The sequence below is a fragment of the Misgurnus anguillicaudatus genome, chromosome 11 (genome assembly GCF_027580225.2).
Source record: "Misgurnus anguillicaudatus chromosome 11, ASM2758022v2, whole genome shotgun sequence".
Lineage (NCBI taxonomy): Eukaryota > Metazoa > Chordata > Actinopteri > Cypriniformes > Cobitidae > Misgurnus > Misgurnus anguillicaudatus.
In genome coordinates, this window is record NC_073347.2 from 28,604,115 (window position 1) to 28,630,916 (window position 26,802).

Consider the following 26,802-nt stretch of genomic DNA (forward strand, 5'->3'; position numbering starts at 1 on the left):
ATGTTTGTGAATACGAATGGATGAAGGAAATTATTGATAAGAGGACAGACATCATTAATGGTGTTCAAATTGCCAGTTTGGTGTATAGTAATATGGATAGATGGAAAGAAAGTTGGCAGCCAACTTCAGATGGATGCCAAGAACCAGTGATCTCTGGAAATGCGTTTTCCTCTTTGTGATGGCATAAAGATCGTGACTGAATCCAGCAGTCTGCTGGCAAACAGGGCAATCCCCATCACATCATAAACTGATGCAGACAGCCAATCACAACCAGAGATTCCTGCTGAGGACACACGGAGAGAATGATTGGATGTTTTCTGACTAATTTCACAGTCTGATTCACTCAAAACAGTCCAACTGTGACATTTACATTAAACATAAACACAGTCCAAAAAAAATTTACACACATGCATCTCTGTCACTGACACACATGTGTGCTCACATTTTTATGTAATGTCAGTTGAGCATGATGCAATACATTGTGGTCACACTGTCATGTGTCATAAACCTTTCAGTCCCACTCATCCACAATAATGGGAAATATATTTTACATGAATAAAAGGAAATGTGAGGGGTTTTGGTCCTTGCAAAACTCACAGCCACAATGTTGGGGTATTGAATGTGATTGTTAGGGTACTGTCATGATATTTTGATCAGTTGTCGTGTTTTAGACTGATTGAACTTTGGAGGAAGCTGAAGAGTCTCTCAGTACGTCTGACATGTTTGCCTGTATGTTAGCATTTTAATCAGACCCCTATTGGATTTTACCAACAAACTGGTAAGACCACTTTACCAGGATTAAAAAAATGGCCCAGTTCACACATGGGGCCCTATTATACACCTGGCGCAATGTAGCGCAAAGCACGATGCAATTGTTTATTGCTAGTTTCAGTCCAGTGTCACGTTTAAATAGCAAATGCATTTGTGCCCATTTGTGCGCCCATAGGCACTCTGGTCTGAAAACAAGGTGTGTTCAGGCGCATTGTTGGTGTGTTGCTATTTTTTGAGGCAACTAAATTCCCGGCAGAACACTGTGGGGTTCGCATCAAAAAATGTTGTGCAGTACAGTACATTAAACATTAGCCTACATCAGTATGTTGTCAGTCAAGCATTGTCTTCTTAACGGGTAAGTTGCTAACTAATTTGTGAATTACATTACATTACATAACTTACGGTAAGGTTAATAAACAATGACTCCATAAGTTTCCTTTTCAACACAACTCCAATATAACGTTATTCTCTTCAAAACTGCCAATGATTTAAGTTATTGTTAACTTGTTAAACACACTTGCCCATGTTATATATCTTTATCATGTAATTTTAAGTGTTTAATCACCACATTTGTGAGTGGTCATTGCAAATTTTTTTATTTATTTATATATAGTATATTCTGTTAATGTATATAGTTTATTCTACAGTACTGTAGTATAATAAACTGTAGTATAAGTGTACTGTACTATAATATACAGATAAAGAATATCGGCCGATATATCGTTATCAGTCTTTTTTTACCCCCTAATATTTGTATCTGCCCCCCAAAAAAAATGCATATTGGTCGGGCTCTAGTTAGTAATATGCACCTATAAACGGGACGACAACTCGCATTTGCTTTTTTCATGCAGCAGCAGCAGCACACAAACGTTTTTACATGAAAAATTAAAGGATTAAAATGTGAAAGATTATTATTGTCTCTCTTGGACATAATTGAGGACAGTTTACAGGATTTTAGAAGGCATAAAGAGCTGCTTCAACTGTAGCCTGGTAAGTAAGCAGATTTTTTTTGTGTTAATATTGCATTTTTTTTTAATGCTACCCCACGGATTTATTGTATATGATGACTTTGTACCTGTGGATATGGTGAGATGAGAACCTGTTTTAATTAATGCTTTTCAAAACCCTCACGGCGCTGTCCGAGTGCTGAAATGTTTCATCTCTCCACACGTTTGCAAATTATTTATCTCCCGTTTGTTACAAATAAAGTATTTTTAGAGTACAAACCTTTTCTGGCATGTTTGTAAATTATTCTTTGAGAATACACTGATCATGTAGGCTATCCATACATTTACAAAAATATAAAGCCTGCTATTTTTACTTCCATGACTAAAAAAGCAACTTTTAAAGAGAACAAAAGGTTTTAATACAAAAAATAACAATTTCAATACAAATAAAAACAACACAAATGTTGTAACATCAATCTGAAACTGGTGGTCTTCCTCCATTTAGTTTTTAAGTTTACAATTTCCACCATCTAAATAGGGAATCGGCATGGCGCGAGCTAGGGCTGTGCAATTTAGGGAAAATATCTAATTGCGCATTTTCTGCCGGGAATTGCGATAGCGATTCGATTTGCGATTAAATTTTGTAGCAGATGCAATGTGCATCTGCCTCTTTAGATGGTTAAATCTTACTGATACTGCTTATGGGTCTGGTGATTTAACCGTTTTTTTGTGTGTGAAAATAAGGAAACAAAAACAAACAAATTAAGAATATAATTAACACTTCTTATTGTATGAAATGTAAAATGGTCTTTAGCTCTTTAGCTGTAACAGTATTTAAATACGTGGGTTCATTATAGCTGCAACTTTAACAACAAGTTAAAATATTTAAATGGGTGACTGAGTTTTACCGGAAAGATTTGTATGCATGTTTGTTTTTTGTAAACAAAGAACTAATACTCAACTTCATAACTATGAAAATATTAAATAGCTACATTTGGGAATTTTAAAATGAATATAAAATCCAAATGCGTTCAATGTCATGTCATTTCATTCAAGTGACATTAGCAACCCAGTTAAATGGTATTTTAGTTTGTTTTAAATAAGGAGCCGGGCTTGTAAGCATTGTTGGGCGTGTGTGTATAAAGTTTTAACGCATCATCCGTTTTGGGAGACGCGGGCGTGAAGTCTTGCGATGCGGACTTGCGGAGACAGGCGGGAGTATTTAATAAGCATAGAGAGACAGGGTGCGCGTGTGCTTCAAGTTTAAACACCTTGTCTGTTGTGGAAGGCGCGCGCGAAAAGTCTTGCGATGCGGAACCCGGCGTGAGTATTTAACAAGCATTAAGAGACACAGGCTGTGCGCATGCTTTAAATTGAAACCCCTTGTCAGTTTAGGAGAAGCGCTGTTTTGGCTGACGTGCCTCTCACGGAGAAAGCACAGACATACTTGCGCTCGCTCAATTGGTTAGACTGTCACAAAGCCTCTCTGCATATTTCACAAATCGCATCATATCGCATCCTTTCGCGATTTACTAATCGCAATGTTTCACATCGGGATTGCGGTTCGATTTCGATTAATCGCCCAGCCCTAGCGCGAGCGCAACTGGCTTTTAAAGGGGATGGAAGACTCTCATTGGTTTATTGCATGTTACGCCCAAAACACACACATTACTCATTACGAGAATAGGAACAACCCTTTTAGACTGTGTGCTAGGCGCACAAACCATTTTCGCCGTCATTAAATTAGCAAAAGTGGATTCGGACACACCTTTTTAGACTGTGCGCCGTATGCTTTAGAGTAGACCATGCGCTTAGATGGTTAAAATAGGGCCCATGATCTCTTAACTGCAATTTACCAGTAAAGTGCCAGTAAAACTGTATTTGTAAAGGTAATACTGTCTGGGTCCGTCCTTCCATGTACAGTAAACCTTAGTTATTTAACACAGAAATAACCTCAATATGAGCACATTATATGGGTTATTTTTGCCTGGTAAGCTTTAATACATCAGAGTTTATATTTTCTCTGAGCTTTTATCAGTCGTATCCAAACTGCTTTTGTGTTTTACCCTTGAATGTGTGAGCAACTATTTTTGTTCCATTTGAAAACTTTTAAAGTCTGAGCAGTTGCCATAGCAACTTTTCCCCAGGAATGGTCTAATGGACTCTAGAAATGTAGCTTAAAATAGTTATTTCTCATTTATTCACGTGATTATTTTTTCCTGTGATGTGTTTTAAATAGATTTTGCTTACAGCTGGATGCTGTAAAGGCTGAACAGGCTTGTTATGTTTTTTTTTCTGTGAGAACAGAGATCTTGACATTCTGCTAGGTTTTTTTCTAATAAATCTGTTAATTGAGCTCATAACAGAGAAACAAAGCCATTGTTTTATGATTCTGATGGTTCACTATAATCTGCCAGGTAAACAGAGCAGCCGGTTATGGGTGAGATAGATGAAACTCATTATTGACAGCAATTGGTTTTAGTTTGCTCATGGTCATCATTATCAAAAGAAGAAACTGAGTAGTGACATTGAGTCCAGCTAATGCAACAACGTGTTTTTGAGCTAATGTTGCTTTTAGGAGTGAGCATATTATTATCATAAATCAGTGTTGAGTTATTTTATATCACAGTAACAGAAAATTTTATTTCATATGTAGGGGAGGGCAGGGCACAAAGTTTTTTGGCTTTGGCTCTATCATTCAAAAAATATTTAAGTTAAGATTAATATTTTTTTCCCAAACCAACACACACATCTCTGCAACAAATTAACACTTAAAGTTTGTTTGTGGGACCTACCGTTATCGTACAATTACACCGAAAGTGCCAGGAGTGCAAACGTTACCCCAATTTACCCCATAGGTGGGGTTTATTGTAACAAAGTGAGGGTTTGATGTAACACCTGCTAGAAAATGCAGTTTAAACAGAAATCATTCAATAAAATACTGTCTTAAAGGTGGATGTTGTTTATACGTATATGTGCCTATAATAGATAGATATCCACACATTCATCCATGCACGATCCTTCATCTAACAATCCTTGTATAATGCATTAATGCAAATAAATAGTTTTTTAAAGGGCTGCACAATTTAAACAAAAAAATAATAGTAATTGTGAAATATTTCCATTGATATTGCATTAAAAGTTATCATTTTGATTAATAGTATTTAGTTTTCATTTCAGTATCATTGTATACCTGAGGCTTAATTGTAAAACTGTATTACAACTAACCCTGCTGTGTAAAAATGTTTTCAATCCCAGCTAGGAGTTACTAGAAGTTGCTGACATGTTTCAAAATAGTGTTATGTTGTAGGTAACAAGACAGTGATTAAAATAATATAAGGTTGGATTTGGTGACTTACACACCCAACTCAGAAATCAGAAAAAAACATTAGATGAAGAAATGTACTCCCATGCCTTCAAAACACTCTTAACCAAAACACATCAAAACTTTTTACAAATTCACAGGAGATCATCTTCTGACAATAAGAGAAAAAGACCAAAGCACAGATTGCTCGGCCCTGTATAAATATGTAAAGTGTTACCATTAACCCTGCATTAGTTTGTGCCCTGCTCACCCCTACTGTATGTCTGATGGAAATTCAACAATAATCAAATTAATAAAATAAATAAATAACCATTGTTAAATAACCATTGTTATTTTTTTATGTTTGCATTACTCAATACTTGAAAAATAAGAAAGCACTCGTTCCCACTCACAGCCAAATTCAGCTTCCCGGGAAGCACAAAAATATTTACTCCACTTACTGTAAAAGATGCTCACATTTAAATAAAAAACCGCAGTATGTGTGAAAAGTGCAGGGCTGTTATTTTCTGTGTTTGATGCAGTAATGAGTGTTTCCTGACACGAGAAGGAGACTGTTATTGCTGATTTAATGAATAGAGAATATTTAAAGAGTTTGGTTCCAAAACGCAATAAATGCCATTTTAGAAAAAAAATGAGTTACTGCCAGAATCAGTATTATATCAGGTTAGTATTTCAAAGTAAATTCTTAATTTTACGCAAAATCCAATATCCGCCGTGTTATTCTGTCATCTTTTCTCCCTTTTTTCCCAAAACGCAATAAACGCCACTCCCCCTTTTCCACAGAATGCAATAAATCCGCTCCACAAATTACAGCGCACCATTCCACGCAATGTAAAAAAACAATGGTGGCACGTTGAGTACACGCAATCTTAGTTTTCCTCATCTACTTTGTACTTCATGATCAACAAACAAACAAAAACAAAATATTACTTTAATGGCATTGATAAACCTGTGGTGGTAACACATTGACCCCAGGGGATCTTATGAAGAACTTTACATTATTTTACTCAAAGTCAACGCAACATGTTTTTACCGAAATTTGTCAAAATGGATTTATTGCGTTTTGGAACCAAACATTTTCACTGTATGCTTGAACTCTCCCATACATTTCCTTCCATATCCACTCCTATAATGATCCGTCAGTGTGGCCAAGCTTCCACAAAAACCCATTTAAGCAGTTATTGTTTCCTTTATACAGAGTCGCAAGAGATTTTATTGTTCCACACTTAGATTTGATAAAAAACGAAAATATTTATTGAGAATAGTAGTATATAATCTCTGGATGTAAGATACTGTCTGTGTAAATGAGTACACTCTCCACATTAGATGTAATTTAACAAACCCAACAATCGCTGGGTGTTGGTGTTTGTTAGGACAAAATACAATAGAAAATCTTATCTGTTTGGATCTTGTGTATAAGTAGGTCACACAAAATCATGTCCCAGCTCTCTTACTCACATCTATGGTTTGCCTACCAAATTTTCACCATCTTGAGCTTGTATTAAACAGATGTTAGACTTTAGCTGTCAGTCACTGCCTTGTGGAGCCACCATGGCTGTTTGTCATAAAGATATGTGTTATTGGAGGTGACATATTGTTTTTGGCCAACTGCAGGACTGTATACAGAACATACATTATCAGGCTGAATGCACATACAGTCCGAAAAGCGTTAAGACTTGCTCCTCAGTTTAGGTAAAGTAGCAAAATAAATAAATAAATAATAATAAAAATATACAGTACCTTGCATAAGTCTTAGGCCACAATTATATTTGTTGTTTTTGCAATGTTATTGTGATCATATATAATTGTTTCTCAGTCTCTTGGGAGTACATCCAAAAAATACAGGAAATGTTTATATAGTATTGAAAACAGTATGAACGTGTAGGCTGATGTGTGGGGTTTTTATGGTAAACTCCCCTTCCACTTGAGCAATAGCAGGAAACTGCAGTATCTCTTAAACATAAATACAATTAAATCCTAATTTCTAATTTGAAAGAAATTAGTCTTTTTACTTTATTCTGCTCAAAAACACTCAAGATGCGTATGTAAATGTAAATGATGTGATATACAACCTTTATATTATTGACAAAACTGTCACACTTCAAAATGTATAAGGATTTATTAATGCATATTGCTTTTAAGGAGATTACTTGCTTATTAGTCAAGTGTTTGTTGACGTTGCATGTCTTTTGGCTTTTTTAGCCAGGCCAGAAATAATGTAAACCAATAGTCAAAGTACAAGTCTTTTTCTCAGGCTGTTGTTTTAATGTAATTGTCAGGTGTTTATTTACACACACTGCAGACACACAACTGCATTCAAAATGTAAAAGTGAATTTTGCATAATAGGTCTCCTTGATGGATTATGTAACTGTGTCTGCCTGTGTGATACAGATCAGTTATGTTCAGACTTACAAAATTAGATAAATAACGCAGCTACATATATTTTACATTAGCTTTCGGTGTCAGATTTAGCAGAGATGATGATTTTAGCAGAGAAACTATCAAAAGGTGCTGTACACCCCTGAATGGACGGTAATCCACCATAATCCGGAAGTCTTAAAGCAGTGGTCTCAAACTCCCGGCCCGCGGGTCATTTGCGGCCTGCCCTCCCCCTCTGTGCGGCCCGCGTCACCTTTTAAAAAATATAACATAATCTGGCCCGCAGAAAGATTTTTATTCCCTTTGTTTTATATTCATTTGATTTTTGATTTAAACGTTTAAGTGTTCGTTCACATGTCGCGTCTAACAACGCGTTAAAACGAGTCAAAGCATTACTTTCCAAAGTGCTCGGGAGCGGAAGTTGCGCTCTGTGGCGTGGGTCGCGTCACCCGTTGCTACGCGGCCATGAAACGCGTGCTCCGTGATGTGATAACGGAATGCGTGATCGGATTTTAATTCCTCAAGTGAACCTCGCGTCAATCATACTGTTGTCACCATGCGATCAGTTAATCTGGTCGGGATTTTTTAGTGTTTGTCCAGAAAAGATTCGTTACTTCCGGGTGGATACTCAGCTGTTACTCAGAGAAAATCGAGCTGCGGTGGGGTTAGTTCACATCAAGTCACAGCTTCTAATGGAGACACCGCATATGGAGGCAGAGCCGTATGTGTACTGCAACACATTTTAAACTACAGATAAGAAAAGAGCCATCAAAGTGCCCAGGTTAAGGAAAGAGAAAAGATGAGGAGAAATGTACAGAAGATAAAAGTATGTATACTGCTATATATAATGAAGTATAATATATTATTATGTAGCTTACTATTCAATTACACATAGAGCAATTTTATTATTTTTTTTCTGTCCAACTAGCTTATGTAACATTGACTTCCCATTCAAAAGTTTTAGGATCACTTTCACTTATTTTTCCACATAATTAGAAAATTCATTAAAACTGAAATAACAAAGAACACAATGAAGTCAATACTATGACTGAAAACAATCCAAATTAAATCAAAACAGAAACACTTACTGGTGGTACTTTTTTATAATAGTTTATAAATCTATACAGAAATTAAATTTGTTAGTTTAGTGCAAGGTTTTAATAGGTCTTAGTTATATAAGGTTAAGAAAAGATTTACTTACTTTTATAAAATAATGTATATTAAAAAGATAAAACCACTGCTTATATATTTTCAAGCATTATTATACATTAAATAATAGAAAATAAACATGACATTAACAGAAATATAGTACTTTTTTAACGTTAAAATAGCTTTGCGGCCCCCCGATGAAAGGTCTGTCTTAGAAATGGCCCCAAGCCAATTTGAGTTTGAGACCCCTGTCTTAAAGTGACAGCTGAATCATATCAGTGAGTATAGTGACAAAATAGACGAAAGTAAGCGCTGTAATGTCTGAAAGTGTACCAAATAATATCTGTGTCTACAGCCCACAAGCACAAAAATTCACATCCATGCCATAATAACTCATTTTAGCTGTCTAAATGCATTTAGGAAATGTTATTTTTTATTTGTGTTACAGGAAATTTAAATAATTTAATTTTATAGCTGTCACCCTTGAGAGACTTCTGAGACTGAAGATTTACAGTACCACAGCACACTATTAGTTAGAGAATCTTATTTAATAGACCATCTTATCTGTTAACCGTCTTATCTGTAATATTAGTTTCTAACTTTAAAACTTTCAAGGGATATGAAAAATAACTGTAATAGGCCATACTATTACTTTTGGTGGACAGACGGATGCATGAATACATGAATGTTTTGTTCATAAATGCAGAATTATCCAGAGGTGTAATTGTATATAACAATGTGTGTTTATGTTGGTAGAGCCTCAGCTTCAGTCCAGCTTTTAGTTCAGTATTTACATCCAATCCCACAGCCAAAACACTGAGCGGAGAGTAGAAAGAGCGATCCAAACCGTTCATCCATAAGCACAGGAACATGTCACCTGCTCAGAGCCACAGGGAATACTGTATTAGGAAAGGCAACCACATGGAAATGTGCTGTAGTATATCAAATGAGAGATGGTAAAGGATGATACAGATAAACAATATACTGTACAATAAGTATATTGTGCAGTATGGTATATTAATTTCTTTTGCTAAATTTTGTTAAATGATTAGTCCATTTTCTAAAAAAAAAAATCCAGATAATTTACTCACCACCATGTCATCCAAAATGTTGATGTCTTTCTTTGTTCAGTCGAGAAGAAATAATGTTTTTTGAGGAAAACATTCCAGGATTTTTCTAATTTTAATGGACCCCACACGATCTCAAGCTAGGCATAAGGGTCTTATCTAGCGAAACGATTGTCATTTTTAGCAAGAAAAATTAAAAAATATGCACTTTTAAACCACATCTTCTCGTCTTCCTCCGTGTGTGACGTGCCAGCGCAACCTCACGTAATTGCGTAATTACGTCGAAAGGTGTAACATATATGAAACGCACATTTGCGGACCATTTTAAACAATATACTGACACAAAGACATTAATTAGTATCATTTGACATACAACAACGTCGGAACGGTCCTCTTTCTTCACACTTGTAATCACTGGGGTGTAGTTTCGCATACGTCATCCGTGACCTCTTGACGTGATGACGTATTACGTGAGGTCGCGATATCGCGTCAAACATCTGGAGGAAGACAAAAAGTTGTGGTTTAAAAGCGCATATTTTTAATTTTTCTTGCCCAAAATGACAATCGTTTCGCCAGATAAGACCCTTATGTCTCGTTTGGGATCGTTTAGAGTCCTTTGAAACTGCAATTTTAAACTGCATTAAAACTGTTAAGTGTTGGGGTCCATTAAAGTCCATTAAAATGAGAAAAATCCTGGAATGTTTTCCTCAAAAAACATAATTTCTTCTCGACTGAACAAAGAAAGACATCAACATTTTGGATGACATGGTTGTAAATAAATTATCTGGATTTTTTTTGAGAAAATTGACTAATCCTTTAATTTTTAGTTTGCCATTTGATGCTGTTATGGTATGAACGTTTATATACTGTATACAATTGTCCGGTCACTTTAGCAGACTATAATGTTTTAATTTATAGTCTTTTGTCTTTTATTACTTTATTTACTGTATGAAACACTCATTCATTGCATCATAAACAGACTTTTAGTTAAACTGTATATCAGATCAGTTGTTTGGGGGGAAGGGCTAGAAAAATTGAGCAAAAACAAGGCAGTGATAAAACTCAAACTGTGATGGGACATTCAAGTCCTCCATACTGACAGATCAAAGTAATTCAATTATGGAAATAAGCTTCTCTATTTTTTCTCCGGTTTAAAGATGATGGGGATCTCAAAACCGTTCTGTTATCAGTGCGTCTCTTAGCCTGAAAGATGTTCATCAGCGATCTGTCATGAAATAATTAGATTCTGCCCGAGCTCGTACCGAGGAAATGTGCTGGAACCGGGTTTACTTTCTTCATGTGTCTTTTCTTTTCCTCCATAGGATTTTGCTAAACGCTCTGCTCAGCGCTGAGGTGAAAGATGGAGAGATTCTTCCTCCGACTATCCAGAAGCTTATGAAAGGATACAACAAATACCTCAGGCCTTTCTTTGACAGTAAGAAAACATAAATAAAACACACATTCATATGCTATGAATGTTCACACGCTCACAGGAGATTATAAGTAAATACTTGATGTGGGAGTTGTGTCTGTGTGCAGGCTGACAGCACGTTTTCACTTGGGAACAGATGGACTTACGCTCAGTTAATACTCCACATTAACACTACAAATTTTTTGAAATGGTTTGTACAATTTCTCTCCAATTTTGATTAAAGGGTTAGTTCACCCAAAAAAGAATATTCTGTCATAATTTTCTCATCCTCATGTTGATTTAAATCTGTAAATATTTTGATAAATGATGGTAAGCACACAGCTGATTGTAACCATTGACTTTCATAGTTGGAAAACAAATATTATGGAAATATTGTGATAAATGATGAAGAAGATATTTTGATAAATGATGGTAAGCACACAGTTGATGGTACCCATTGAATTTCATTGTATTTGTTTTTCCTACTATGGAAATTAATGGTTACAATCAGCTGTGTGCTTACCATCATTTATCAAAATATTTTTTATGTGCTCATCGTCTTTAATCAAAAACGCAAATGTTTTCCCTTCCTCGAAATGATCTTTCTTTACTTCCGGTTTGATTGCATGATTGGAACTCAAATCTGCAGGATGGTAGCCCTCCAGGAACAGGGTTGGGCACCCCGGTACTAAATGGGGCAGTTTCCCAGACAGGATTTAGATTAAGCCAAGCCTAGGCCTTAGTTATTTTAGGACCTACAAACCTACATTACAAAAAATCATTACTGGTGTGTATTTTGCAATGGTGTATTTTAAGGTATGCAAATATGCATTTTAGTCTGGGACTAGACTTAAAGGATTATTCCATTTTCTTAAAAAAAATTTACTCACCACAATGTCACCCAAAATGTTGACGTCTTTCTTTGTTCAGTCGAGAAGAAATTATTTTTTTTGAGGAAAAGATTTCAGGATTTTTCTAATTTTAATGGACTTTAATGGACCCCAACACTTGACAGTTTTGATGCAGTTTGGAATTGCAGTTTCGGGGGACTCTGGATGATCTCAATCGAGGCGTGGGGGTCTTATCTAGCGGGACGATTGTCATTTTTGACAAGAAAAATAAAAAAATATGCACTTTTAAACCACAACTTCTCTTCTTCCTCCGGTCCTGTGACGCACCAGTGCGACCTCACGCAATACGTCATCACGTCAAGAGGTCACGGATGACGAATGCGAAACAAGTGTGGAGAAAAAGGACCGTTCCAACGTTGTTGTATGTGGAATGATATTAATTCATGTCTTTGTGTCAGTTTATTGTTTAAAATGGTCCGCAAATGTGCGTTTCATATATGAAACATGTGACCTTTCCACGGCATTATGCAATGATGTGAGGTCGCGCTGGCGCATCACACAGCCAGAGATAGATGAGAGGTTGTGGTTTAAAAGTGCACATTTTTTATTTTTCTTGTAAAAAATTATGATTGTTTCGCTAGATAAGACCCTTATGCCTTGTTTGGGATCGTTTAGAGTCCTTTGAAACTGCAAATTTAAACTCCATTAAATCTGTTTTGTGTTGGGGTCCATTAAAATGAGAAAAATCCTGAAATGTTTTCCTCAAAAAACATAATTTCTTCTCGACTGAACAAAGAAAGACATCAACATTTTGGATGACATGGTGGTGAGTAAATTATCTGGATTTTTTTTAAAGAAAATGGACTAATCCTTTAAACACTATCCAGGAAACCCCCCCTATGTGTTCTGTATGAGAACATCTTTTTGTCTGTCTGTTTGTCTCTCTCTTGTGGCTTTTTGTTACATAAACTGACATCCAAACCCTAACTCCAAGCGGCCATGGTTTAAAAATAGACAAAAAAGCAGGCAAAAGCACGCACATCAATCTAAATTGGGCGCTCGAAAACAGTGTAAAAATGCAAAGTCTGCAACACCAAAGCTTCAAAAATGTTTATTATTAAAACCTTTAAATAATGAAAAAATATATATATATATATTTTTGGAGCTTTGGTGTTGTCGACTTTGTATTTTTACACTATTAAAAATAGACAAAAACATGGAGAAACCTATATATTAAATGACATCCTTGTCACGGCATTTGTGCTAGATGTTGGTCTGAGTGCATCTGACAGGACCGTGGCAGTATCATGTTCTGTGTGGGGGCATGTGGAATCACATTGTGTGTGTGGCTTCCACATGTTCCCGGTGTCTTGTGGCTGTCGTGATCTTGCCAGACCTTAGTATAAGTTCAGGTCTAGATTAGAGGGCAAGATCACGGGAGCATTGTGTCTACGTGGGAACACGTGTGTTTCACATCATATCTGTGTGACACGTGTTCCCAGTGTTTTGTGGCTGTCATGGTCTTGCCTGACTTTGGTTATTATCCAGAGGGCAAGACCAGGGCAGCATTGTGTTTACGTGGGAACACGTGTGGGTTTCACATCATGTATGTGTGACACGTGTTCCCAGTGTCTTGTCACTTTTACCCTACTCCCTTATGTACTCGTGTCTTAAGTGATTAATTATGTTCACCTGTTCCCCATTGATGTGCTGTCTATATAATGCCCTTGTGTTCTCTGTGTGGGGTGCGTGCGTTGTTGTAAATTCTGTGTTCATGTTCTCTGGTACCTGTTTCAGTGATTCTTGTGTTTCATCACAGTCCTTTGTTGATCTTCTGTTTTTCCCCCTCGTGGGTGTTTTTGTTATAGTTAATAAATTCATAGTTATATTTTTATACATCTTTGCGTTTGGGTTCATCTTTTACTTTTCTTATTCGGTGTTTAAATCACACCGTGACAATCCTAAAGCAAATCCCAAATCTAACCCCGAAGTGACAATAGTTAAAAAAAACAGAAAAATTATTGGGAAAACAATACATAAAGCGACATGAAAAGATGCACCTTATTAAGTTAACGGGAATGACTGGCCTATCATATGCACGCAACATTGGAATTTTACCAATGTATTGTACTACTTTTTTTACACTGTGTGCTATTTATACTCACTTTATGAGAATGGGTTGGCAAATACATATCAGTGCTTTGAAAATAGTTGTTACAAGTTACTCATGAAAAAGTGTTATATATAACCATCAGATTATGTAATGTTTGTATTAGACTTCTATTTGTACTGTAATATCACTTCTCTACTTCCTTTTGTGATTTTACTTCATATGTTGATCAAATTTGTTTGCTTTAATATTTGTACTGTTTATAAAAGCGTAATGTACTCGAGGCTTCACATCCCTTCAGCCGTGACTTATTCACAATACAGCACAGCCTCGAATACATTGTTGCTTACATGCACTACATTTCTTTACCTTTTCCTCCATCTTCTGTCTTTAGATGGTCCTGTTACAGTGGGGATGAGTCTGGACATCGCCAGCATTGATACTATATCAGAGATCAACATGGTGAGAAACATGACCAGTTGATTTAATATACAATAACTAACATTTTAAGCATCATATCTATAGCTTATATTGTTTTTGATTTGAACAAACCCTGTAAATACAAGTGTTGAACTTGTAACTCATCTCAGCATTTATAAATGATACTGCATGTGATCAGATTTTATTTGATTTCATCTGTCAAATGATAAAGAAACTATATAATAGTCTGTATAATAATATAGTAAACTGTCTAATAATATGTCACTTAACAACCTGCATCAGGACATTGGGTTTAACGTAAACCCCTTACATATTGATCGGAAAGATTTAAAATGGTGTTAATGTGTTGTAAATTGCAGGACTACACAGCGACCATTTTCCTCCGTCAGCGCTGGACAGATGAGAGACTGGTGTTTGAGGGAAACAAAAGTTTAAGTCTGGATGGTCGACTGGTGGAGCTGCTGTGGGTACCCGACACATTTATAGTGGATTCAAAGAAATCCTTCCTCCATGACATCACAGTGGAAAACCGATTGATCCGGATCTTTCCCAACGGAACGGTACTTTATGCCCTACGGTGAGTCATCTGGCCTCATGTAATGTTATGCTTACATTTACGGATTTAGCAGACAATTGTATAATAGTTCACTACACATGTTCACTGGGAATCAAACTCACAATCTGTTGTACTGCTAACACAGTTCTCTACCAACTGAGCTATAGGAACACCAAAAAAGACGTTCGGGTCCAGCTGGAACTTACTGATACGTGTGCTGATAAAATGTATTATAAGCTTAAATGCACTGCAAGTCATGGATAAAAGCAGCTGCCAAATGCATCAATATAAAATGTACCTGTTATTTCACAGGAGATATTAGATTTAGGAGATCATGAGAAGAATGTCAGTATGTATGTATTAAAGCTGTGATTTTTCTGTAGGATCACGACAACAGTGGCCTGTAACATGGACCTGACGAAATACCCCATGGACAAACAAACATGCACCTTACAACTGGAGAGCTGTAAGATTCTGTGTTGATCTAGAGTTATATGTCTTCTGTGTGTAGTTTGTGTTAACTCATTCCCCGCCAGCCAATTTTTGAAAAGTTGCCCACCAGCATTTTTTGTGATTTTTGAAAATGCCTTCCAGGAAATTTTTCTTATAAAAATATATAAACATACAAATATATTAAATAAAAGAACAGACTCTTTGCTTTCAAACAAACAATAAACAAACAAACAAAATACACTGAAAAAACAAACTTTTTGGTGTAGTAATATTTATTAGATTAACTCTCATAATTTCTACATAATAATATTAACATTTATTGAGAACTAGATTTTCCTAAGTAAAATGATGATAAATACACAATTAATTCATGTAAAAAATGAACTGTGTGGAAATAGTAAGTCTTATTAGATATTTTCTTGTATTATTTAAAGTGTATGTTGCAGGTTAACCACCACTGTCGATTAATGGGTACATAAATCACTCAAGATATGTGTATAATTTTTAAAATGTCTCAAAAATGGTCTTAAAGACCACTTTTTTTACGTTTTTGGTATTAACGGTTTTTTTAACGCAATTCTGCGATGACGTCACGTTGGGGAGAAGTGGAGACAGACTCAGCCAGAGCCATAGAGATAGATGAGACATTTATTGCTGTTTAATACTTACGTATATAATTTGGAAATCATATATACATCGTAGGAAATATATAATGTGTTATACTGCAAAGTTACCTTGCTAATTATTATTTATGATATACGTGGAGATAAATAAAACTTCGCAAATCTGCTGATTTGATCCATTCATGTCCTGACCACCAGGCTAGAGATTTTTAAACATCCTTAATCCACACTTACTAGTCTATCAAATAATATCTCAAATATATTGTTTTGTGAAATAAAAGGATGCTTTGTTATATTGTTTATGCGATTATAACGAATCACACGATCATTTTATACGCAGCAGCAGTCAGCAGCTGCAGCACACTCGGATCCGACCGCATACATACTGTAATAAACAGGCGTTCGGCGGCTTTTTACGTCACGACAGGCTAAGCCATTTGAGGAGGAACCGCTCATTGATCACCGTATTTTTATAAATCCTGTACATGTTTGGACCAGCCGAACAGGTTGAGCACTTTTATATACTTTATTGAGCAGAGAGGCTGCCTGCACAGTTTGACCAGCGGGCTGCGGGAACCGGCGCACATCACGCCGCCAGACGGTGTTGCTAATATAACTCGAAATGTATAACTATTATCAGATCGGCCCGGGAAAGTCCCGACTCTCTCGATTGCCATTCCGCTACTGGCTGTAAGAAAGTGAGTGCGTTTGGGTCGCTGGTCCCCGCGAACAGACGTGACGTGCTTCACTCACCTTCCAGGATTAGAGACATGCTGCCAAAACCGTTTGTGCTGAAGATCGCATAAAGTTACACCCATTTCAGGCAGGATCATGGACCCCCTCAAGCCAGCATGCACGAGTATGTTAATTGTTTGTTTACTTTCTACACGAAGATATGTTAACCTTATGCTATCTGGCTGTCTGTCTGCCTATCTCTCTATACTAGCCTATCCATCTGTCTGTCTGTCTATCTATCTGTCTATCTATCTATCTATCTATCTATCTATGTATGTATCTATCTATCTATCTATGTATGTATGTATGTATTTATCTATAATCTGCGCTATCAGAACTGTACTTTACTCGTCTTTCTATAGTCATTCTCAATGCTCTCAAGACGGCTTTGGTAAATTCTCTCCCCAGCGTGACGTCATACAGTGCGTTGTGGGGGAAAGGAGAATCATTGCAAACCACTGTACTTTTTCATACTTTTTCGGGTTTTGTGATACCCAACAACATAAAATACAATGGATAACAGTCTAAATGTTTATTATCAACAAGCAAATTGCACAAATTCGTTGAAAAATTTTACCTGCAAAACGCCCTTTAACTGTTTTATAGTCACTGCACATAGTCCTAAAATAATTAAGTAAATTTCAATCAAAAACTTTAGCAGATTCAATTAAAAAATCTTAGTTCATTTTACTTAAAAATATTAAATCCATTAAACTAAAAAATCTAAGTAAAATTTACTTACATTTATTTGCATATGTTGTAAGGAATACCCACAATTCTTTGCGACTGAATATTTTTATTTTTTAAGCTTTATCACAGAATAAGAACTGATAAGAACTTTAACTACTTAAATATTTGTTAGCAAAATGTCATAAAGGTTTAAGCTCTTATATTATTGATGTTGTTTTGTTGTAAATAATAATTTTGTGAAGTCACCGTTCAGGTCATCAGTGTTTCTTTACATGAACGCTGTTCAGAACATTGTATTGTAATTCTCTCCACAGTGCTGATAATGCATGTCAGAAACACAGTTTGTGTGCGTTTCTGATCCGAATCAAGTTTATTCAATGACTGACTTGTTGTCAGTCATGAATTTTGTGTTATAATGCCATTTATAATACTAAAAATAACTAGGTCCATAGGAATATGTTAAAGAAAATAACAAACAGAAAATACGATTTATTTAATATTATTAGGACAGCAATGCTTCAATTTTCAAAAAAAAACCTAATAGACTTTCCCTAAACGATTAAAATAAATCTAACTTCTAAATAAAATAATTAAGTAACATTTAATTAATTATTTAACATATGTTTTATCATGCAATTTTAAGTAAATTTTATTTGATTTTAGTAGGTAAGTTTTACTTATAAAAAAGCAGTAAATTTTACTTAAAAAAAGTTCCTGCAAATTGTTACGAGGAAATTTTTAAGTTAATTTTACAAGTTGTTTTTTTTAGTGTAGGAAAAACGTTTCATCCTATCTATATTTTTTTCTCTTGCTTATAATTTTTTTTAGCAAAATGCTAAAATAATTGCACTTTTGTGAAGGAATTTTGTTAAAGATCCGATTCAGAACGATTATCAAAACATACACGTAGTTTGAAATTAGTAAATAATTTTTGGCTTCAGTTTTTTATAAATTGGGTAAGTTCGCCATCTAGGGAATAATCGTGGTATTACAGATTAACATAAAACCTCATTAGGAACACTTTTTTATGCAAATGTGTTCTCTTAATAGAGGGTATGCATTGACGTCACTTTTTCACATGACCACACCGGACCGTTTGCCCTGTTGAGTGGCAAACGTTCAACAAAATGGCTGGTTTTCATAGCGTCTGCTGCGAAAATGCCAGTAAAACTGACTATTATCAGCTTAAATTAAATTTAGTTGCTGATAGCAGAGGTGGACAATACTTAGTTACATTAGTTACTTTTTTCAAGCATCTGTGCTTGATTAGGGTGTTTGTCTTGGGAAAAATTTTACTTCACTACATTTTAAAGCATATAATCATAATGTGTATTCTTTAATATTGCATATTAAAATTTATTTAATACCTAATTACATTAAAATTGTGTCATTTTACTTGAGTAAAACTACGTTAATGTACTTAAATAATAAATGTAAAACAAAAACTTAATATTTAGAATGTATTTGGAATGTATGTTTTCCAAAGAAAAACACGGATAAAATACAAATACTTGAAAAAATACTTTAGGGTAGAAAGTAAAACCTTTGCTTGATAGTGACCCTAGCAACTTGTCAACCCACCTGTGGTCTGTGGAGGTTGGCATGAACGATCTATTTACTTCTCCTTTCGGTGTTTTTTGGCAGTCTGTAAAACGATATCTCCGAATTCTTGTTAATCTGTTAGAACAGTCTATCACACAACAGCTGTTTCTCATTTAGACACGTTTTCCCCGTGTTTTCACTGATTTCACACTTATCACAAATGCTAACGCTCTGTCTTTTGCCACTCAGTGGGCGTAACCCCAGTCATTTTCGCCAAAGGTGACGTCACGTGCATATACTCTATTGACGAGATAACTCGTCAATGGCGAGGAAAGAGTTAATATTTATATACCCGTGTTTCATATTCACAAAGTTTAATGTTCTATAAGAACATGTACATGATGATGACACTGAATCTCACATACACAGCCATAAACATATACAGGTTTATTTTTACGCAACCTCACTCTGTAATATATACTCACAAAGCTTTTAGGTGACTGTGAGAGAGACACATCCAGTATGAAAGAAGTGAGAGACAGTGATGTATGTGTGACAGCTGATAGATTTGGGTGAATTTCGCTGTTTTGAATTCAGAATCTGAGTTCAGTTCTTGTCTTGTGATTCCTTGCTGTCCTCTTTTTTTTTTTGGCTGCGTTGAGTCTTTGATACAGACCTCCTCCACTCTGCTTCCGCTTATATAAGACCAAAGCAGAATAAAAAGAGAGAAGAGGTTCTGTCTGTCTCTCTCTCCCCCACAATCAACTGCTAGCAGCAGTTCATGGTTTAATCTTATGAACGGGACACCGCTGGTAATTTCAGGCTCCCATAAATTCAGACAGTTATGGCCCTTATACTGTATCAATCACCTGGGCAAGTACTGATTGCTTACCAAAAAAAAAAAAAATGTCAAGGTCATATTTCACCTCAAAATCAGTGAAGCCTATTTTAGCATCATGATTTTTTTCATTGTGATTTTACTGATGTTTTTTGAACATTTAAAGGGATAGTTCACCCAAAAATGAAAAATAATGTCATTAATGGCTCACCCTCATGTCGTTCCAAACTCGTAAGACCTCCGTTCATCTTCAGAACACAGTTTAAGATGTTTTAGATTTAGTCTGAGCACTTGCTGACATCCATTGAAAAATCTATGTACGGTATACTGTCCATGTCCAGAAAGGTAATAAAAACATCATCAAAGTAGTCCATGTGACATCAGTGGGTCAGTTAGAATGTGTTGAAGCATCGAAAATACATTTTGGTCCAAAAATTACCACATTATTCAGCATTGTCTTCTCTTCCGCGTCTGTTGTAAATCGAATGCACAAGACTGAAGTCACGTGACTGCAGTGATGCGGATGACGTGTTATCCTCAGACATGTTCGCAAAGTTTTTTTTTCAAACTTACAGTGTGTGTCTCCCTCAGACTGTAAACGAAGCCTGGGCGCACAAAAAAAAAAACAGCTGGGGTGCACCAGATAACACGTCAGCCGCGTCATACGTAATCCGCGTCACTGCAGTCATGTGACTTTAGTCTCGTGCACGCAGTTCACAACTGCGAGTGTGAGTCATTAATGACATTATTTTCATTTTTGGTGAACTACCCCATTAAGCACAACTTCTTCTAATGACAATCTGGTGTTTGGGTTAAAAGGATATTTAACCAAAAAATGTAAATTCTGTCATCATTTACTTACTCTCAACTTTTATAAATTTTTTTGTTTAGCTGAATACAAAGAAAGATAATTTGAAGAATGTTTGTAACCAAGCAGATCTGGGGCACCACTGACTTCCATAGTAAGAGAAAATAATACTATGGAAGTGAATGGTGCCCCAGAACAAAGAAATGTATATGGGTTCGGAGCAACAGGAGGTTAAGGAGTAAATAATGATAGACTTTTCATTTTTTGGTAAACTATTCCTTTAAATTGTCATTGTAATGAACCTAAACTTGAACAATGACACAGAGATTTATTTTCCTATTCTTTAATATTTTTATAATAGTAGTAAACATCTATAGTCACTGAAAAGTATTTGCAGAGATTTTGGCAAGTGTTTCTTGCCTGTGGGCTTTTATAGTCCTGAACAGTTCTTATTTTCTTTATTTAAATATCACTACTTATTTATTTATGTACTCACTCGGGCATTTTATTTTTTTTGAAAATTTACGACGTTCAGCTTCGAGTCAACAAGACACTGAGCTTGAAGGCTTTTGAAGACGATTTGAGCTTAAATATTTATTTGACGATGACAGAAACAGAGACCCGTGTGATGAAAGATTCAATGTCACTGTGCATGATTTTTAAGGAGATGAGATGTTCAAAGAAGTCTTTGTTTCAAATGAGAATATTTTAATCTTTTTGAATTACAACATTTCAGCAAGATATCATAATTTGCATTGTTCAGTTACAAAACCATCGGAAAAAACTACACGAAATCCGGACAGAAACTTCAAACCCTGTTGTTGTTTTCAGACAGAATATCAGCATGCAGCACAACATACAATATTGCTTGTTTTATTGCAATATGTGTCCAGATACCACAGATACAGTAATCTGATTGTGTGAGAGAACAGCAAGTCTTATAAACACTTCGGCATTGCTCATATTCAGGTGCAAGAAATTTGTGAACATATGAGAAAACACTATAATGAGTGTCACATGGCCACAATACAAGAGAAAGATATTAGCGCTAAAGTATCTGATGGTACAGCACCACCAAGAGGACACATAGTAACATTACATTTAATCTCAACCAGAGGTTTTTGAGTTTCATGCACAAAACAGAAAGTGTAAGTAATAAAATCAGTTTAGTAAGTCAAGGCTACATTCACAAAGCAAGATACAGTGTTGAATCCTACTGTTTAAAACATTATTATTAAGATGAAAAAGATGTGTCAGGTCTGTAATATATCACTACAGTATTTCTCTCCCCCACTCATTGTCTGTGTTTGTGTTAACAGGGGGTTATAATGTCAATGATGTGATGTTTTATTGGGTTCGTGGGAATGAATCTGTAAGTGGATTGGATACACTGCGACTGGCCCAGTACACTGTAGAGGATCATTACACTTCTGTCTCAGAGGCCGTCTATGAAACAGGTAAACTTACCTCACAACTTCTCTTTTTTGAGTTTTAAAGGTACAATGTGGGTTTTTTAGCGGCATCTAGGGGTGAGATTGTGAATTGCAACCAACCTCAATTTCGAAACACAATGAGAAGCTACAATAGCTGCCACAGGACAAACACGTTGTCGTCTGAAGGCCGAGGTATAGTCAGTTTTTACATGTACTCGGGGGTCTGCGTACAGTGCGCAGGATGTTATTTTTGTCATTAGAAGATTGCGCACACACTTTATATGCACGCAGGATTTTTGAAACCCACACGTACTTCACACATGTGCCTACAGGAAAATGTAGATGCATTGCAGTTTGTTGCAATGCGCATGCATCGAATGTGTACACGTACAAAAATAATAAACTGTACTTTGCAAGACTGTGCGTTCGATATAACTGTAAATGTAACTGGGTGTGAGAGTGGAAATATATTAATAAAGAAGCATGTAGGTAAGTACAACAGACATAATCCCAACAGACATAGTTTAAAAAAAAAAAGGATGAGGAGGGTGATAATAGCAATATGATTAAAAAGAACAATAATAATAATGATAAATTCAATTAATATAAAATGACAAATATTAATTTATTAATATATTATCATAATATAGTAGCAAAATCCCACATTGCACCTTTAAGTGCAGTGTGTTTTTGGGGAATTTATTGTTTTTGCACTATGATTTGTTATCTCATAAATTAACCTATCTATTTTATTTCTCACTAGGAAATTACCCCAAGCTGGTGTTTCATTTTGAGCTGAAGAGAAGCATCTTGTACTTTATTCTGGAAACGTATGTTCCCTCGAGCCTGTTAGTGGTTCTGTCCTGGGTCTCTTTCTGGATCAGCCAATCATCTGTCCCAGCACGCATCTGTATTGGTAGGACAATTGCTTCAGTGATTTGTCAGACATCAAACATGTTTCTGGACTTTTCACTACAATGTTACATTTACATGCACAAAATCTTGCCAATTCGACTGAATTTAATCCGATTGCAGGTTACGACAGTACCGTTTACATTTATCCTAAACATTGCAATCTGATTAAAATGTTTTGTTTACATGTACATTCAATATAATCTGAACCAAACGTCTGCGCAAGCGCCCAGCCAGGGTTGCCAGATTTGCATGTCAAAGCCAGCCCAAGGGACATTCAAAACTATCCCAATGACTATTCACATCCCAAATGCAAATAACTAATTAAAGTAATTATTTCGTCAACTTTGTTAACGTGCAGATAAAAATAAACATGCTGAAGCAGTTTAAATGTTGCCCAAAATCTTAAGTTAGACAAAACTTGGCAATGCAGCATCACAAGTTTTTGCATCTGATTGAGAAAATATTAAAGGGATAGTTCGGCCAAAAACTATATTAAACCCATGATTTACTCACCCCCAAGCTGTCCGAGTTGCATATGTCCATCGTTTTTCAGACAAACACATTTTCAGATATTTTAGAAAATATTTTAGATCTTTCAGTTGATTAAATGTAATATTACGGGGTCCAGCCATAGTCCACGAATTTCAAGTCCAAAAAAAGTGCGTCCATCCTTCACAAATTAAATCCAAACGGCACCAGGACGATAAACAAAGGTCTTCTGAGGGTAATCCGTGCGGTGTTGTTGTAGAAATATCCATATTTAAAATGTTATTAACGTAATTAACTACCTTCCGGTAGCGCCGCCATCTTTGTCTCATCCGCATTCAGGATGAGATCTTACGCAGCGTACAGAGGTTTCTCTGCTGCTGCTCTGTCCCCCCGCCCTCCGAATTTGTCATACGTCACTAAGAAAAGTGCGTACACTACGCTAATCCTCTCTCCTGAGTCTAAGATGGCGGCGCTACCGGAAGGTAGTTAATTACGTTAATAAAATTTTAAATATGGATATTTCTGACTACAATACAGTATGATCGAAATTTGCATCCGATTGACCCCAATCATATTGATTAACTCATTCCCCGCCAGCCTTTTTTTAAAGTTGCCTGCTAGCATTTTTTCAGAAAAGTTTAACAACATGCCTTCCAGGAAAATTTCCTTCTAAAAATATATAAACATACAAATATATCAAATAAAATAACAGACTATCTGCTTTCAAACAAACAAACAAAATGGGAAAAAGTTTCATCCTATCTTTATTTTTTTTCCACTGTTATAAACTCTTAAATATTCGTTATTTTTCTTTAAAAATACAAACTTTTAAGCAAAAAGCTTAAATAATAGCATTTTTTGTGAAGGAATTTTGTTAGAGATTAAAACATACACGGAGTGTAAAATTAAGAAATAATTTTTTGCTTGTTTTTTATAAATTGGGTATGCCATCTAGTGGATAATCATGCTATTACAGATTACCAATAAAAACTCAATGTTTTTAAATGCCTAACTGTGGGTTCACACCAACCGCGGAAGAGGCGGCAAAAACGCGCTATTCGCGCGTAGTTGGCCGCTTGAATATTTGAGTTCACTCGCTTCATTCTCGCGTGAAAGCCGCGGGTGAAATTTTAGTCATTCGAGAAATTCACGCGGAAATCCGCGTCAAGGGAGGGGCTTCTGCGACTCCCCGGAGACTACACCACTCCGCTCGCTTCCTGTAATCACGTCACTACTACAGCAAGCTCCTGATTGGTTAACGTGGCGCGGAATTCCGCCAAAGTTCAGATTTTTGAACTCGCGCGTTTCCCGCGGCAACGCTCAATTCGTGCGGAACGCGCGGAACGCCCCGCGCCTTCCGCGCGTTCTGCGCCCTCCGCGCCGCGGCTACCGCGTGTACCGCGCTGAGGATGCCTAATCGCGTGTTTGCATTGACTTAACATGTAAATCATCCGCGCTTGCCGCCTCTTCCGCGGTTGGTGTGAATGCACAGTAAGTCCAATTTTGAATAGCTTTATCTGCATATATAAGTGACTACTATACTGTTTCATTGTCCGACTCTCTGTTTTTGTGCCTGTATTACTGGTATCTTTTGAAGGAGTGACCACTGTCCTGACTATGACCACGCTTATGATGGGTGCCAGAACGTCTCTGCCCAATGCAAACTGTTTCATTAAGGCCATAGACGTCTACCTGGGCATCTGCTTTAGTTTCATCTTCGGAGCTCTAATTGAGTATGCAGTGACTCACTTCTGCACACTTCACCACCCTGACTGTAACAGTGCACTTATGGTGAGAGAACCAACATTATCATCATCTATTGATCATCATACTTCAGATTTGACTTTATAATCTGAATAATCCCATTATAATCTGATAGTCATTGATCATGATTTTTATTTATCTGTCTTTGGGTGTTTTTCTGTGTCAGTACGGTCAACACGTACACGACTGTGAGGAGGAGATAAACGGGATCGTCACCACCATCGCCAACAATTCCTCAAGGGTCAAGAGACGCAAAGACGCTGTAGATCCAGCCGCAGGAGAGTTGGATATTACGCCCTCCAGTGAAGCCACGTCCCCAGAGGTGCCAGCAGAGCCCTTAAACTGCTGCGTCCAAAGCATTTCAATAATGAGAAAAATTCTGACGTTTGTCAACTGCTGTCATGTGGAGAATCCGCATTACATAGACAATTACTCGCGGTTAACCTTTCCACTCTCATTCGTCATGGTTAACCTGCTCTATTGGACTTACTACCTTTACTTTTAACCAGCTGCTGTGATGGGTGGTTTAACTTGGGTTTGTTGTGTTATCATGCAAGAAAGAATGTTTGTGTCTGAATGATGAAGAAAAGGAAGGAGAAAATTGAAATAGTGAGAAGGTGTATTAAGGACGGGTCTTAAAGGGTTAGTTCACCCCCCAAAATGACAATTTTATCATAAATTACTTACCCCTGTGACGTTATAAACCACCAAGTCCTTCGATTGTCTTCAGAACACATTTTTAAATATTTTTGATAAAAACCTGGAGGCTTGTGATTTTCACAATCAAGTCCAGAAAAGAATGAAAGACATCACCAAAATGGTCCATCAGTAGTACAATAATGATATTATGAAAACAAAACGAAAGATTGTATTCAATAATGCGCTGTGACCTGTTGGCGTAGTTGGGTGATTATCGCAAAATTAGACTTATGAGGTGCCATGAAACATTTTGATAAAAAAAGTAAATGCGAAGTAAGAGTATCAAAATAAGAAGCATACACTTATAAACATCTCTTCATGTACTATTTTGCACATGATTTCAAATGACATCATACAAACTAATTTTGTTGTTTTTTCCACATTTACGGGGGAAATTGTCATTACCGCAACGTGTCCATGACTGGATTTGGGTTCTTTGACATTGAAATATTTATAATTAAAAAATCTAAAAAAATATTTTGGAGAATGGATACTGGATTTCGTGAGAATCACCCAGTTGCCAGCGTATTCTTTATATGCTTGTGCATTTATACTGCTGTTTAGTATTGTTTACAATGTTTGCATAATGGCTTAAATTGTGAATGTGTTAGCATTTAGCCTGGCCCCATTCATTCATTAGGTGGCACAAAATAAAGCATGGTGATTTTTTAAAGGGATAGTTCGGCCAAAAATGATATTAAACCCATGATTTACTCACCCCAATGCCGTGCGAGATGCATATGTCCATAGTTTTTCGGACGAGCACATTTTCAGTTATTTTAGATCTTTCAGTTAATCAAGTGTG

General features: G+C 36.2%; 1 protein-coding gene across 2 annotated transcripts in view; it reads left to right on the forward strand.

The window, feature by feature from the left end:
* Positions 1-26,156, forward strand: part of LOC129416602 (gamma-aminobutyric acid receptor subunit pi) — a 38,876-nt gene extending 12,720 nt beyond the window's left edge. For both annotated transcript variants that reach the window (XM_055170937.2, XM_055170938.2), the window contains exons 3-10: positions 10,962-11,074; positions 14,406-14,473; positions 14,812-15,029; positions 15,392-15,474; positions 22,017-22,154; positions 22,894-23,046; positions 25,132-25,325; positions 25,465-26,156. In XM_055170937.2, coding sequence (XP_055026912.1) covers positions 10,962-11,074; positions 14,406-14,473; positions 14,812-15,029; positions 15,392-15,474; positions 22,017-22,154; positions 22,894-23,046; positions 25,132-25,325; positions 25,465-25,803 — 1,306 coding nt within the window. In that variant the 3' untranslated portion in view covers positions 25,804-26,156. The remainder of the gene's footprint in view (positions 1-10,961; positions 11,075-14,405; positions 14,474-14,811; positions 15,030-15,391; positions 15,475-22,016; positions 22,155-22,893; positions 23,047-25,131; positions 25,326-25,464) is intronic.
* The last annotated feature ends 646 nt before the right edge of the window (positions 26,157-26,802 follow it).